We start from the raw sequence: 16,773 nt of genomic DNA on the forward strand, positions 1-16,773 counted from the left end.
ACTAAATCTCTAAAACAAGGAGTCAAGGAGGTAAGACCTTTTGATTCCCTTGAAGCTGAAGAATTACAAGGAAGCTTGTCAACGCGAGGTGGCGCCCTTGATCTACTAATCCAGCCGAGGCCAATTCATGAGCTGTCAAAAGTCAAGGTCACAAATTGTCTTTTTTCATCAAGGTCAAGGTTTAAGGCCTTTCCTAGTCCTGTCATTTCAACAAATATCAAAACCTGCCCTCTCAGACACATGCAGACCCAACAGCAGACTTTAAAATACGACAGCCTGGGCATCGCTGATACTAAACAACTGGTTTTCATTTTCCACAGGGAGCCTGGGAATTTATATTATCTCTTCCTCCTTTCTTTTCTCTCCCTTTTAGAATACCTGACACTTTAACCTTCTTGAAGCACTTATCTAAATTTTTAGGATTTTAGTTGTGAGGGATTTCTCCTTTTGCCTGAAAAATTTGTAGCCAAAAAAACAAAACAAAACAAAACTGAATAATAATAGAAAAGAATGGTCCTTGGTTTGTATAGGACAAACCTGCTCCTTTTCTTTCTGTGCAGTGCATGTTTAGCATAGGAAAATAACGAGTATTTCCTTCAGATTTTAATGGCAGTGACTATTTTATTAACATAATTAATACCACTATATCAACTATCTACAGGTCTAAGTTGGGGTTTTTTTTACTATTACTTTTAGTAGAAATATTTGAAAAGCAGGTGCACAAATACATTTTCACAGTGTGCTGAATGTCTTTATTTACAAGATAGCATTTTATAGTGAATATGAACAAAATGAATGTGCTGGTTGAAATAACTGCTTGATTAAAGATGTGCTGTGAAGATGAATCCCTAAACTTTCTAATGCAGTCTCATAACACAATAAACAAGGAAAAAATACTAATCCCTTAATAGATCAAAATATAGAAAGTAAACATCTAACTGTCTCAGGGGAATGGATTTCCATTCTGACTTTTCTAAAAAATAAAAAAGGAAAATTATTTCTCCAGCAATATGTTTAGTAAGTATTGGGAAATATCAATTTAAATGAAAAATTAATTGTATTCAAACCAAAGGCCACCATGTTAGGGTAGGACCTCTCAGGAGATCTGACACAAAGTGAATTCTGTGAATTATCTGATGCTTTAAATATTTTTTAAAGCTATCAAATCCTTTGAAAAGTAGATTATATTGGGGGGGAAAATATTGTCGAAATGCCACAAAAAATCTTGTCATAAGCAAGTAAAAATTATTATCAGAAGGACATTCCCAACCTGGGGTTCCCCTGTAGCCTCAAAGGCTCACTCAGCTGGTTGTATTTACTACCAAGACAAATGATCCTCGGAAGAGCTTTCTCTCCCTTTGCCCCTTCATAGTAAATAGTCCAAGATCATTATTTCAGTACCTTCTTCTCCTTTCCTTTCTAAATCTATACATGACATGTTTTGCAGAATATACAACAATGGTAGGACTTTCACTAAGATTTACCTGAGCAGTCACTTAACATGCAAAGGGGATGGTGATGGTGACCCAAGGACAAGCATATGTTTACAACAGCCTCTTGCATTTGTAACCAACTTTCGGATTATTATCATATAACATAGTGTCCTAAAATATAACGGTCACATAAATACTTACAAGATTTCAGTAAATGTGTAACTTATCTGAAATTGCGTATTTCGGGGTTGATGTTTGACTCTAGAGTTTGTCATTTAACGGTCTGGTGGGGTTGGCGGGAGAACTGGCAGTCTTTACCATTTCTTAAAGTAAAGTTTTAAAAGAACTGTAGATTCCACAGGAGAAAAAGATCCCCCTTAGGAAAGCAAAATGCCAGTATCTCTCTTTCTCTTTCCCATTCTTCAATTATTATTAGCATTATAATCATTATCTGGACAAAGCAACGAGTTCTGAAGCATTTCTTCAAGTTGCCCTCTAGCTCCACTTTTAATCCATTAACTAGTGGTCTTCAGTTTGTTGATAACTTTTTTCTCTTTGACCCTCCTGTTCTGGAACCAGATTGTAACCTGCCGCTCGGAGAGATTCGTGGTGGCTGATATCCGCCTCCGTTTGTCCTTGGTAATGAATTTGTTTGTAGCGTATTCCCGTTCGAGTTCTTTTAATTGCACCTTGGTGTAAGGGACGCGCTTCTTTCTCCCCCTCCTGTAGGAGCTGGCGTCTGAGGGATGAGAGACCACATCTGGAAAATAGGGAAGAAGGCAAGTTACAGAAGGGTCAGATCCAGGCCAGGACACAGGCAACAGCTCTATCTGAGACACCGCCTTGCAGTGCCCGGCTGCACAACCGGGCACTGGCAACCCTTTGCCATGCTGTACAATCCAGTCTTTCTGCCAAAATCTGGAGGGCCAGTGGGGAGGGTGGTTAGTTCTGCACTGAAATGAAATCGCCCAGGGATCCAATGACCACCCCAGCCCAGGCCACTCTGCCCACACAGCAGAGGGCTTTGCTTGATCTCCTGGCCCAAACGTTAGCACCAGGCTCAGGGGACAACACTTCTATGCCCTGATTCCTCGCTGTCTCCCCAAAGCCCCAACACTTGACGTTTCTACACTGAAGGATTTTTGAGAGAACGAATACGGGCAATTTGGTGAACCATTTCCAGGTCAATTTCCCATCCTTACTTGAGTCGATGTCAAGGGCTGGCGAGGGCAGGGCGCAGAGGGAGAAGGAAGCCAGCTAGGGTCCCCACAAGCTTCTTCTCAGCTATCCCTCACCCAGGGAGAGCCAGGACCAGCCCAAATCAAGGGCAGTGCGGGCAGCGCAGGCCAGCCGGGATCGGGCTCCCAGGGGTGCAGCACCACTAGGACAGGCCAGGGAGAGAGCAGAGGGGCACGAGGGTGACCCAGGAGCGAGCGGAGGAGAAGCTGGAGCAGAACCGGAGGACCGGGGCTGAGAAAGGGGCGCCATTTACCGGGCAGAGTGGACTTCCAGAGGTGGGGAGGCTGCGCCTGCTCTTTGGGGCAGTACATTTGGCCGTTCCAGCCGTTGGGCAGCGCCCAGGGCTGGTAGCTTTCCATGGGAAGACCCAGGGGCTCGTGGCGCGACTCTCCGGGGCCCCCGAGGCCCGGCACCACCGGCATATCCAGGTAGCCAGGCACGGGCTGATGGTGGTGGTAAGGCCCGGGCGCGTAGCCCTGGTGGTAGAAGGCGAACTCCTTGGCGCGGGAGCTGAACTCCTCGGCCGCGGGGCCGGCGGTGTCCATGTACTTGTCCGCGAAGGCGGCGGCGGCGGCCGAGGCGGGCTGCGCGCACGACTTGATGGCGTTGGGGTGCGGGCCCATGCGGGCGCAAGGGTAGTAGCCGCTGCCGAAATAGCCGTAGGGCAGCGCTGCGGGCCCCGACGAGCTCTGCGCCGCCGCCGAGCAGGGACTGCACTGCTTGGCGGCCTCGGCGCCCGCTGGGCCCGCCGGGCCCGGTCCTCCCGAGGACGACGCCGCCGCCGCCGCCGCTGCGGCGGCGGCGGCGGCGGCAGCGGCGGCGGCGGCCGACGGGGGCGCCTCCCCGGGCGCGCTGCTGTAGGCGGCCGCAGCGCCGGGCGCCAGGGGCGCCGGGTGCGCCATCAGGTTGCGGCACTGGTTGGCTGCGGCCGCCGCGGCCGCCGCGGCCGCCGCAGCCACCGAGAAGTTGCCCCCCGCGGCCGCAGCCGCCGGGTGGGGGAAGCCCCCGCCCCCGGCCCCGGCCGCAGCCGCCGCTGCCGCCGCCGCCGCCGCCGCCGCCCCTTCCATGTTCTTGTTGAGCTCGTCGGCCACCAGGCCGCCGCCGTTGTCGTAGAGAAACATGACGGTGGGCTCGATCCAGCGGGGGTGGAGGAGCACGGAGGCTGTCATAGCACGAGCCGCATGGAGAAGACCCCAGTGGCGCTGTTTTAAAAAGCCCCCAAGAAGTGAAGAGCGCGCGGCGCGGGGCCGGGGCCAGAGCGAGGGGGGCGGATCGCGCCCCGCGGGGTCGCGCCAGGCAGCCGCCCATTGGCCCGGGCCCCCCCTTCCCCGCTCCGCCCATGGCGTATGCAAAGCGGGCGGCTCCAACCCCGGCTCTGCTCTGTACACCCGCGGTCCCTGCCGCCGCCCGCGAGGTCCCCAGCGCCAGCGCCCGCCGCGCGGCCGCGCACCATTCACCCAGGGGAGAGGCGGGGGGTGAGGAAGGGTAGGGGGGGAGGACGGGGCGGGCGGGACCGGGAGGGAAGAGCGACCTCCTCGCAGCTCCCCTTCCCTTCCCCTCTCCCAGTGGGGCTCGGAGCAGCGTACGGCGGGGAGGGGATGGGGCGAGATGTTGGGTTGCGACCTGAGGCGGTGGGAACAGGTCAGGTAAATCTGCGGACGGCTGGGGACGGTAAAATAGCGAGGCGTAGACCAGGCTGGGTGTTTCTTGGGGCCTCCGGCGCTGTTTTCTTTCCAGGTATCCGCGCCTCTTTCTGCAGCGAGACACCAGCACGGACACTTGCGCTTTCGGCTTCGACAGCGTCGCGATTTGGCTCTCTTTCCGGGGGAACCGTGGCGGGGCGTTTGTGGATGCGCCTGGCTTATGGGTCCCAGGACATCCCACTGGAAAACTTGGACTACATATAGAAGCTTCCTCCCCTTCTCTGTCCACAGTGTTGGTGGGCAATCTCCTACACTCACATTTAGGCCCATATGCTCAGAATGACCCATCACACCCACACGGACACACGCACACACACACCCAAGTGTACTCTGATCACACACTCACACTTTTATATACAGACTGTTCCTCACTTTTGTTCCCAGTAACAACTCTTCCTCCTCCAGAGACTTTGAGATGGAGAGAGCGATCTTTGTGCACCGTTAGTCAGTGCTCCCACATCTCCAGCCAGGCTGGCCTGTCTTGGAAGGAGGTTAAGAGGAACAGGCCCCAGCTGGGTGCTGAGCTGGGACTCGAGCCCCCCTTCTGGGGCTTTAATGAGGCTTCACAGAGCCTGGGCCGGAGCTGACTCTCCAGGCACCTGGGCACTCTCTACTGCACTCCGTTTTGGGACAGGAGAAAGGGACTCTTTGGGGCCACTTCACACCTTCCCCGCCCCCCAAGTAGGACTGGGGAGAGCACTGTCTCCAGCCTGCAGCGGGTGCCCGGTCCTCCTCTGGCCATGAACCAGCTCGAGAAGCTTTTACTCCTCTGTGCCTGGGAAATGCGACCCTTTCCTGAGAGCACAGTGGGGTGTTGGTGCTGGAAGAGGCAAGCAGCTGCCATATTTTGTAGAGGGATTCTGGGGGTCCTGTCGCTTTCGGGTCACATACTTTCACCTCCGATTGTGGATGCTGTGAGCTGGTCAGATGCCCAGAAAGGGAACATGCATTCAAAGTGAACGTGAGTGCATTCCACCAGAGCATCAGAGTTTGGAAGAGTGCTGGACTCCCTTCCATCCCGGGTAGACTGGTGAGCAGCCAGGCTTGGACCTGTCTCCTGTCTCAGCTTGCAGACTCAGCCCTCAGATCAGGGCACTACGAATATCCCCACCCCTTACCCCCGCCCTGGTCTGCTCTCTAAGGTTCCTGGTCTTCCCAAAGTGTCCGGACCAACGAGGCTGGGCTCCGGCTTTTATCCGCCCTAATCCCAGGTTTGCCCGGACCAATGCAAGTGTTGCCCAATAAAACCTTCCATGACCCCTCCCCCCCCCCCCCCCCCCCGCCATACACATACCCAGTGTGCCCTTTCCCTCCTGCCTTTTTAGTAGCTCCGGGTAAATATTGATTTGCCCCCAGTTTACCTCCTCCCTGACTGGCCATTTGCAGACTAAAGAACCAGCCTCTGTAGGGACCTGATTTTTGTGTTACTTTCCGGCCCGTTCGCCCCCCTTCCTTCCTCCAAGTGGCATTGTAAAACTCATGATGACAAAGAGACAGAGTAGGGTTTGAGGCCCCAGTTCCTGAGGACTTAAGGGCTGTTTTACATACAGGTCAGACACGGCTGGAGGCCAAGGTCAAGTTGAAAGTTGCAGTCTAGCCATCTTGAGAACTGCCATGCAAGCCTGGAGACCCAGGCAGCTCCTAAAGGCCCACTGCCCACCTCCCCTCACTCTTGATTCCCTTTTCCTTTAGACTTCCTCCTGTTTCTGGCTCTGTTTGGTTACCCAGCAATTTTTGCTGCCTTTGTGGAGTTTTTGGGGCGGTGTTTACAGACTCTTCTTCTCTGCCTCCGCCCTGCTCTTGGCCCAGGCTTCGTTCCTCTTCTGTTTTCCAGCCAGACCCGGAAAAACGAAAACACAGCTCGGGGAGCCCCCACCAGCCAGCGCCTGTGCCAGCTCACCTCTGGCCATGGCGCAGCTGCCTCCCGGTGCACACCGCGGCCAAGGCCAGCTCCACATTCCTCCCTCACTCTCCCCACTTCACCGGAGACCGAGCCCTGCGTGCAGAGGAAGGGCCCCAGCTCCACAGACTGCCAGAGCCAGCTAGGTCCCTCCTCACCAAAAATGGTGAGACAAGATTTCATCTTGTCTGCTGAGGAGCCCCAAGAAGGTTTGTCTGGGAGGGACGGCACTGGGGGGAAGGCTTTGGGTTGCATCTCGAATTAAGCTTTGCTTCTTAAACTTGGTAACCCCGCAAAGGAAGGGCTTCAGGCCTGAATTATTTATTGAGCTTTGTCGTGGATCTTTAGTGATCAAGTTATTGGGATATTTTCTTAGTTCCGAATATCTCTCTATCAAATTTTAAAAACTCTCTATCAAATTTAAAAAATTACTTAGAGGGAGGCAGCCTGCTTGTTCCCTTCTTGTCTTGGATCTCAATATACACAAAGTGATTTTTCTACCAGGCAAGTTAGTGGTGTCCTGGTGTGCCTTCACTGTTTTTTAAAAGTCTGCAGATCCCTTTAGATATTGAGTTGTAGCCACCAGTGGGGATGGTTTATAGAATTTGAATGAACTCCATGAATAATTTTGGGTTTCTAGAATTTCTCCTTACTTTGAAGTAAACCTCTTTCTCTCCCCTTCTTGTCCATTGCTGAGAGACCTAAGAGATCCACTGTAGGTTCCCAATATTGTTTCTTAGCCTCTTAGCCCTCCAGGCAGCCACCAAACCTGCTTGCTGTGGAAAGAGAAAGGTTGGAAGGCAGTGAAGAACTGGACAGTGCTCTGGGAAGCAAGCACAGACTCTCCCAGTGCTCTTCCTCTTTTCCCAACGGCAAGGTGAAGACTCACTTGCCTGCCCAGCTGGTTGGGTCTGATCCTCTGAGTGTCCCTCTGCTTTTTTGTCTACCAGGCTCAGGAATTCCTATGGGATTGCAGGGAGATGCCTCAACTTGAATCCCGGCAATGACAATTTTATCCTCAGACCCTTTGTAGGCTTTGCTGGAAAGCCATGGCGCTCATTGGGATCTGCGGGTGGCAGTGGCCCCTTGAGCAAGAGGGTGGCAGGAGTGGAGGTGGGCTTTGCCTGGCGCTCCCTGATTTCCTTTAGAGGAGCCCCGAGTGGGCAGCACGGCAAGATTGGAGGGCAGCAGCTTTTGTTCCGGGAGCTGCCAGATCCTCTCTCTTGCCAGCGCCTTGGCAGGCATAGCTTCCGACCTCCTAGGGCAGGCTGGGGTGCCCTGAGGGACTTTGGTTGCTCTGGAGCTGAAGAAAGATACTGTGGCTGGGTTTTTTTGGGAGGTGGGGTGGGGACTCGCTGCCAGCCTGAGCTATGAGGCCCTGGGTTCCCAGGGTTGGAAGAGAAAAGGACAAAGGGAAACCGGGTTTTAATCGAGTTTGATTTTCACTAGCAAATGAAATTTACCTGCTCTCACTTTAACTTGGAGGAGGCTGTCAGCACTGCTCTCTGGCACTATTCCTCTGCATCCATCCAGCATTAGGATAAACATTCCTTGGTTGGTTTTAAAGACACTTTGTATTTCAGGATATTCATGTGTTTCTAATGTATCCAAGCAGCTTTACGAGCTGCATTTGCAGAACATCTTAACCCTCTCTCTCCCATTGCAGGAGGGGTAGGGGCTCAGAGATAATGGCAAAGGAAGAAAGATCCAGACGGGGAAATGGCTGAGGAGCTGAGGCTAGCTAAGAGAGAAAGAAAGAGAGAAGGGGGGCAACACCAGAACAGGATAGCACTTCCCAAACTGTAGTCAACCAAACTGTTTGGGACAGATGCAGTTGAGGGACAGCTTTGTTCATGGTGGGCTTTATGAGTTTCCCCACCAGGGTGGAAGCTGTACTCTTTCTTAAGGAAAAAGGGTAGGTTCTGAAGAAATCTGGGCCAGCGCTGGCCAGTAGGCAGAGAAATGGCACATCCTGAGTCACTTGCTGAAGCTTTTGTTCTAGATTTTTTTTTCTTTTCTTTCTTTCTTTCTTTCTTTTTTTTTCTTTTCTTTCTCTCTCTCTCTCTCTTTTTTTTTTTTTTTTTTTTGGCATTTGAAGGCAGCACAAGGCCCAAAGCTGTAGGGACGGTTTTGGACTGTGGGAAGTCACTTGGCACTGTGGTGACCGAACGCTAACATGGTGAAAATGGGAGGATGTGCAAGATCCAGGAAGATCCACGAAGGCCCCCGCTTTGTCTTGAGAGATGCCCTCATCCTGTGGATTTTGAGGACAGTGAGTTTTTGGAGGAGCAGCTCTCCCTCTGCCTGGTGTGTTCCTTCTGGTACCAGGCCTTCAAGGCCACCAGTGCACAGAGCCTCAGAAAGGACCCCACTTCCAGCCCTGCCCTGTGGTATTTCTCACAGAAAGTCCTTTAGCAGGAATAGGGGCGTCTCCCCTTTTAGAACAACCAGGCCCAGGTCCCAGGCTCCCTTGAGGAGCAACTCCCTCTGCACAGTGCTAGCCAGCGGTGCCCAGACTCCGCAAGCTTGGCGCAAGCTTGGAGTGAGGGGTGCGTTCCTGCCTCTGAGACCAGCCGTCCTCGGGCTTAGGGAGGCCTGGGTGATTCCGCCAGTGGCGGCGGAGGCGGTGATGGGGAGGGGAGTGCTGCCTGCCCCGACGGTGCCTCCGCTGCTCTGCTGTTAACAGGACCTGGAAACTCAGCCTCCACTTAAAGGACGGGAGCCTGCGTTAGAAGCAGAGGGAACTCAGAGAAGCGCTCCTCAGAGGGAAGAAGCGCCTTCTCGCAGTCCTCAGTGGGCCAGCCAGGGTACCCGTCCGTCCGCAGGACTGCGGGGCCCACGCCACCCAGGGAGTGAGCTCCCCGTCACTCCGCCGGGGCGCCGGGAGAGCGCAGGAAGGCTGAGGAATTCTGGGAGGCTGCGGCGTGAAAAGGGCGAGAGATCACTGTCCCGACGCTGTCTGTTTGTCTCTGCCACAACCCAAGAGGAGTCCCAACTGCCGGCCTCCACCCCCATCCTAGCTTGATGCTCGGGCCCGCAACAAAACAGGAAACCAGCTCTGGGGGCTGTGGATTCATTATGTCAACAAATACACCGAAGACGTTCGAACATTTGAAGGAAATAGGGGACTTGGACGTAAGCCTGGCCCCGAGGAGTCCCCAGCTTTCTTGCCGAGAAACCGGTGCAGGCGGCCACGCGGCCTGGGCCTGGGCCCGGGCCCGCGTTGAGTCCATCTCTCCCCAAAGACTCCCACGTCCCTGACCCGGGTGGCAGATTCTTAATGCATAGAGCAGCTAAGGGAAGAAAACTCACCAGCGCAGCCACGAGAAAGGGGAACTCGGAACAGAGAACCGAGAGGTGTGATCAGACTTTTACGTGCAGGTTATATGCCCTAATCGTAACGATGTGTGTGCACAAACAGATTCACGCATCAAATGAGCGCACACACCCAGTGAACGCGGACATCCAAAGTCCTGTGGGTGAAATACAGGCATCATACCAAGTCTTGAGGAAGAATAGTTCACCCTGTCGGACCAGTCTGGTGACATATTTCGGGGTGGCTGGCGTCTCCCTACCCTTGCTGATTTTTCCAACCACTCACCATTCCCTCCCCCGCGGTTTTGCAAATACACCTGTCCCCAGTGGAAGGCAAGCCCCCGATTGGCATTTACCTGGTTCGGGTGTTCTCCCCAGAAACTTTGGCTGGCTCTGGGGACCCGCGCTGAGCCGATCAGAAGCGCCGACGCCGACGTTGCTCGTGGCGCAGCTGCCGCTCCTTTGTCCCGCTGCTCTGGCCCCGCTCGCCCCAACGCTCAGGGAAATGAAGCAGCTCAATAAAAACTTTTGATATTAGTTTTTATGGGTATTTACACTCTGGTCAGAGGAGCTGAGTACGGAAGCTCCATTAATCAGCCCCCAACCTCGGGTTTGGATGCTCAGTTTATGGGTTGGGAAAGTGAGCTTGCCGGAAAGAAAGCATGGGGATGGCTGGCTGATTCCAGAGAAGTGAAAAAGGGAACAAGGTCGTTTACCGTTTTTGGAAAACGAAGATTAAAAGGCTAACTCCAGGTGCTACCCGACGGACTATGTTTTTATTTGACCCCCTGGCAGGGATAATTTTTCCACCTTTGCCTAACACAACATTTAAAAAAAAATCTTTTTATTATGGAACTTTCCAAACACACACAAAAGTACAACGGACCCCTATATACCCAACTCTTAGTTTCAACCATCATTATCATTTAGTCTTTCATGTTTCATCGTCCACTTCCACTCTTTTTTTTCCCCTGGAGTATCTTAAAGTAAATCCCAGGCATCACATCATTCCACCTCCAACATAGGATTTTGAAGATAAATTTCAAGGTTAAGCAAAATTGCTCAATAAAAGGAATCCTTCCTATGTCCGAGGGTAAGAGGTCAGTGTGTTTGAACTTGAATTCTTCTGATTACAATCTAGAAAGAACTTGAGGGTCCACCCAAGAGAAATCTGGACAAAAAAGGAGAGTGGCGTGTTGGGCATCTCGCCTGAAATTTTGTGTCTCTTCATCAAGAATACGTATGTATGAGTGAGACACATGTTACCCTTTACCATGAGCGTGTCGTCCTTTAATTGAAGATTTCTACTGCTGCATCAGGATTTGGGAGGAGAGATGAAAACCATGCCTCAGTCCTTTCTATGTCCTAAATTGACATCTATTTCCCTCTTATCGGACAAATAATCATTTCCCATTTCAACACACCTCCTCCCCTTGTAGAAAGCAAAGAGAGACTTCTAATGATTAATCTAGGAAGGGAAAGTTTGTTCTGGGTTGATATATCATTGCAGTAACCACAGTCTTCAAGAACAAATGCAATCCTATGTATTAAAAAAAACTCCTCAGCAGTAAAATATTTTTTAAAAAGAATTCCTAAAGGTGTTGTGGCTTGCTTTGTTTTAATTCAGTGGTCTAATTGACAATGAGTATGATCCTCCTCTGAAGCGTGATTTAACTAAAGCCTTGGCAATTTTGGAAAGCAAAAAGGCAAAAATGGAAAATAGCAAACCGTTGAACCTGACAAATTCTACACCAGCCAGCTACTTAATAAATTCAAATCCCACTTGTCTGAGTGGATATTGGTCATCCTTTCTGTGGCAGAGTGTTGGGTTATTTTGCATTTGGATTGTTTATGTCTCCTTAATTAATTTTTTTTGAGCAGTTGTTAAATATCTGGGACACTTTGACCCTGGGATGCTTTTGTGCTAATAATATATACTAAGATATATGCTAAAATAAGTGCTCATCACAGTAGAAAAGAGCTATTTGGCTAAACTCATAAGAGATCTGTAAATTAAGCAAAAGGAGAAATTATGTGCACAGATTTTATATAATTTTCTGACAACTCCAACTACACCCGGCAGAAGCCCCTGGAGACACTGGCCTCGAGTTCCTCCCCTGCAGCCTGTGGAGCATCAGCAAGATCAGTCCCTACCAGGGACCTGGGCAGCTCCTTCAAGGGTCCCTGGTCTCCTGATTCTAGGATGGAGTTCACCACGGGCATTATGGTTTGGGTCACGGTCGAGACTGCAGAAGTGGGAAGATTCGGAGGAAGAGGGAGAAGGTACGAGAGATACCGCAGCAAAGCTGGGAGACAAAGAGGAAAGGGGAGACAGGAGGGTGCAAAATAAAAAGTAAGGAAACCATAACTCCCATCAAAAAGTCAAGCCATGCAGCCCAAGTCAGGCCCGTGTTTTTAAAGCTCCACAGAAACCCATTCTCTGCGGAAGCCTGTTCTCCGAGGAAGCCTGGCTGGCGGGGTGGGGGGGCCCCGCTGGGGTGGAGGGGATGGGACACTTAGGCTGCAGGTCTCCCTGCGATTTCTTTAGTGGCACAAAAATAATCTGAAGTTTGAAAAACCGATTGGAGTCCAGAGTTAAATGTGAGCGTGAACTTCTGCCCATAGAGAGCCGGAGCAAGGAATTCTGGCTGGTATCCGCTGCCCCGGCATAGGTCTTGAGCCATACTTGGGACAAACCCTCGAGCCTGCTAGCAATTACGTGCTCTCAGCCACTTTTAAAAAGGCCATATTTCTTTACATTTCTAGGACCTAATGTGGGGTTATGTCGGGTCATGGGACCCTTGGCTGGTGCAAAGTAATTTGATGTCACTGAGAGCAAACAGACTCGTTTGTCACCCAGAGGAATAGACATCCCCACGGGCCTGAGCTGGGAGCAGAGCAGAGCGGGGCTGGCTGGGGCTGGGGGATCCAGCCATGGGTCCAGTGCTGGCTTAGCCAGGTGGGCTGGGAGGGGGCTTTCTGGGTTGTTCAGGTAGGTGCAGGGGAGTGAGGGGTCAGCTCTGTTCCGAGCACACATATCAGCCCGTTGAGCTTGTGTGGGACCCAGATTGTTTCAGGCCCTTGCTTCCCAAGTTCATTTTCTACAGGACCCAAGTCTCAGTTTTTCATTCCCTGAAGTTAAAGCTGGTTAAACCAGGAGCAGTCCTTTCCCCCTCACCCCACTCACTGCTGCTCTCATGGTCTGTATCGGGCTCAATAAAACCAAAGGGAGTCTCTCTACCTGAGGAACGAGATTCACCCAGCTAAGAGGTATGAAGAGGAGAGGGCACAAGGGACCATACACCTTATACTCCTTTGGGGATGACTTCAGTGTTGACAGGGCTGGCTAACATCTTGGTGAAGGGCTTCAAATCGTTTGCCTACAATTGTCTTATCCACTGTTTCCAGTTCCTTTCATCTCGGGGGGAGTAGGATAACACAAAGCAAAAGAACAGGATTCCCTGAGCCCTCATTTGAGAATCAGGGAATGTTTAAGCCTTGGAGGATGGGTAGGTGTGGAGAAGGCAACTTGATGGACAAAAGGAGGAGGGAGGAGGCCACTTCTGACAGCCCTGGACTGAGCATAAGGTGGGAGTCCTCCTATCGAGGGCAACTCTCAGCAATCATCACTGTCCCCTGCAGGCCCCACCCCAGAGGGCCTGGAGGGTCTATCAGCGGGGCCGCAGGCCCACTCTTGGGGGGCCCAGTCGTGGATCCATGAAGTCCTGGGATTCACACATTGAAATGTGGCACATACATATCCCTTGGCCTTCTGTATCATCAGAAGGCATCCTGGTGCTTTTCCTCCTCCCTGATAATTCTTAGATGATGTAGTGCCACAATCAATGGAACAAGAGGGAAAAGTTAGATCCAGCCAAAGTGGTCAGCCATGAGGGCCCGAGGAGAAGACCCTGCTTTAAACAGGTGAAGCCAGCCAAGAGAGAAGCTGCAATTGGCATCTCTGAGGCAGATGGGGAGGCCTGCAACAGAATCCACCTATCTTTCCGCCCACCTCCAGGTTAGGAAGAGGTGCTGGTGCAGCTGGGAGAGCTAATGTAAGAGACAGCGTTCCATGGTGGGGCCCATTCTCCCAGGGTTGTGAAAGGTGCCCAGTCCTCCATAGAAATGAGACAGTCTGGGCAAGAGAAAGAAGACAGGGCAAGGTCCAATGGCTCTGCAACAGAGATGCAGTGAAAACACACCTGTGCACCCTGGGAAGCTGGGCTCCTACAGCTTTGCAGTGTGCCTGGTCAACACCAGGCCGCAGGTGGCGAGGGCTCAAAGCAGACCACTGGGTGGGATGGCCTTCAGGGCATTTGCCTCACCTGAATTCTGCAGCGATATTTTGGTTCCCAGAGTCACTCGGTACCCTGGAGGAGAAACCACATATGTCGCTCCAGCACTCTACTGGCTCTGGGTTCAGGATTTCCAGGAAGAGTTGAACGGATATCTGAGGATCCTGGGCCCAAATGCCCTCCGTTGGCTGACCAGGACCCAACCTGGAGAGAGGAAAGCCAATAGAGAGCTAGACCTTTCCTCTCTGAGGTGGAAATAGTGCCTCGGTCCTGAGTGGGATCCCTGCCCTGGCCCGGGAAGATCGAGGCAGCCGCTTGCTTCGACGGGGCGGCCGGGGAGAAAGGGTCTTCTCTTTTCGGCCCTCCTACCCCCGCACAGTTTAGCGGCAGTCACGGTCGCGGCAGGCAGAGGCCGAGGACGCTCGCACGGCGCCGCTGCAGTTGCGACCTCTTCCCACTAGATGTCTTCCCAGTTAATCGGAATTGAAGGGCGTTGTCTGTTCCCGGTGCCCGAGACTCGATTTCCCCCGTCGCTTTTTGAAGTCTGGAGTTCCGCTGGGAAAGCAAACCTTCTTCTTTCTTTCTTATGGCCCCTGCCCCGCCCCGTGCTCCAAATTCTGGCTCTGGAAATCTATCAGAATTAAGCGCCGGCTCCCTATGGGCCCGCTTCGGACCCGCTCACGGCATTGGAATCTTTTTATGACCTTTGATGTGTTTAAATAACATGGCAAGGCTGAGTACACACCTCGGATTAAACTTTAATCGGCTCCAGTCAAGGTCGCCCAGGTGGTAAACGCGTTTCCTCCGACGTCTCCTGGCGGACACTGCGGGGTCCAAGGTCTGGGGCTGAGGCCCTCACTGTGCCCTCCTGCCTCTACCCAGGCCTGGGTTGGGGGGCCAGGGTCAGAGCCATCCCACTGTGCCCCAAGGAGGACTGAGGAAATGGGATCGGAGGCAGACACCCAGGGTGGGCTAATGACCTGAGCACAGTTTTTATAGCTACTAGACAGAAGAGTTAAAAATTCCAAGAGGCACTTCCAATTTCCCCTGACTCCAGAGAATAGTTGTAGGTCCAAAGTCATGGTCAGTGCCTTATTTCCCCCAGCATGGTTCTGGTCGCTCAAGGAGAGAGGGGTGTTGCTGGTAATGATGGATGGTGCAGCCAAGTTAGCTGATTGTTTTTAAGGTTGCCAAGCCCTTTAGAGGTACTTCTGGATCTAGAACCCAGGCCCTTCCCCCATGCCAGGCCACACAAAGTTAGCTTGAATGGTCAGCTGGATTGAGTCACCAGGGCTGAATATAACTTTCTGAACCAATACCCGTGTCATGGAGAATTGTCTTGGACAGTTATTTAGGAAAAAAAATCCAAGGCCAGGGCAGAATGTATATTGAAGGCTACCAGTGTGGTTTAAAAAAGGGGGTGAGTAATAAGGGCTGGAAGGATAGTCAAGCCACCAATAATAGCGGCTTCCCCTGGGGTGAACTTGGGGTCAGAGGGTCAGATGGAGAATTCACTTTTTTTGTACTGTTTGTAATTTGCACAAATTTCATGTGCTAGCCAGTGGGGTAGCACTTGTCAGGAAATAGGGTGCCCTGTTTATCTCATGGCCAAACATCATAGGAAATTCCCTCCACATATCAAACCAGATTTGGATTCAGAGGAGACATTGAAATCAGGCACCCCAAAACTTAGACCTCAGCCCTACAGGCATCCACTCAGATTCCCATCCCCTGGGAGATGTTCTCAGGCTTTTCTCTGCTGGGCTTGCCCTGACCTGGAAGTGAACATGCCAGCCCAGGACATAGAACCCCAGCTATTCACAGCAACAGGAGAACCCCACTGTCTCAAAACGAATTAAAGCCTTATCTTCAATTTTCCCCCAACCCCTTAGTGCCTGAGGGTTTGTAGACAAAGCCCCTCTATGCTCCTTCAGTTTAGAGTCCTTACAGCCCCTAACCATGGTGTGGATAGTAAATATCCTTTCCGTGTATATTTGGTTTGTCAGTTTTTGTCTCTAAGGGTCAAGAAGCTCCACATACTTGACTGGGGTGTTGACTTCTTGAGTTAGGGACAATAATATCACTGACTAAAGTTAGTTTTAAAAGTGCTTCTTCGTGGAGCCTTTTGGGTGTTGGTAATGCTCTATATCTTGATCTGGGTAGTAGTTACACAAGTGTATACACATATAAAAATTCAGTGAGCTGGGTGCTTAAGATTTTTATGCTTTGCTATATATGTAAGTTATACGGCAATAAAAAATTTTTTAAGTGCTTCCTCATAACAACCTGCGAAGTAGGTCCTGAGGTTATTATAATCATCTCCATTTTACAGACACTGCAACTAAGACTCAAGGGAAGCTAGACCGTCCCTGGCCTCCGTGGGAGAAAATAACCACTCCCAGCTTCCTCCTCCCAATCTGGCTGCTTCAATAGGGAACTCTTTCTTTTCCAGCAGATTTCTCAGGTAACAGGAACCAGCCCAGTCTAAAGACGCCCTTCTCAGGGTGGTTGTGAGGCAGGAATGTGATAGCTAGCTCCTTCTTCAAAATTTTTAGCCTTTGAGTAGGGAGAGGATGCGGAGGGCAGTGCCCAGAGGCTGTAAGGCCTAGAGGGCCCCACTTGCGCCCCTCTAATGAGGAAGGCGGCCTCTGGGGCTCGGAACCTATTTTCTTCTCCTTATTCCAGTCACCCCTGCCCGGGCACCCTGCACCCTGCAGCAGAGCCTGCGTCCTGGGAGAACCCTCGTCCCGGGAGACCCCTCCAGAAGGCTGCACCCTCCCGCCTGTACCCCCCCCCCGCCCCGCACCTTTTCTCAAAAGCACTAGAGGGGGTGGAGTGGGGTGTTTGAAATTACGGTGGCTGCAGCGAGATGGCCGAGGACAGAGAAA

General features: G+C 51.8%; 1 protein-coding gene across 1 annotated transcript; it reads right to left on the reverse strand.

The window, feature by feature from the left end:
* Positions 1-1,621: 1,621 nt before the first annotated feature.
* HOXA13 (homeobox A13) lies at positions 1,622-3,891 on the reverse strand. The gene is made up of 2 exons (XM_068550016.1): positions 2,926-3,891; positions 1,622-2,193 (listed from the first exon to the last, which is right to left on the reverse strand). The coding sequence occupies exons 1-2, from the start codon at positions 3,839-3,841 to the stop codon at positions 1,949-1,951; spliced, it is 1,161 nt and encodes a 386-aa protein (XP_068406117.1). The 5' UTR covers positions 3,842-3,891; the 3' UTR covers positions 1,622-1,948.
* Positions 3,892-16,773: the final 12,882 nt, after the last annotated feature.

Source organism: Eschrichtius robustus, chromosome 8, assembly GCF_028021215.1.
Source record: "Eschrichtius robustus isolate mEscRob2 chromosome 8, mEscRob2.pri, whole genome shotgun sequence".
Lineage (NCBI taxonomy): Eukaryota > Metazoa > Chordata > Mammalia > Artiodactyla > Eschrichtiidae > Eschrichtius > Eschrichtius robustus.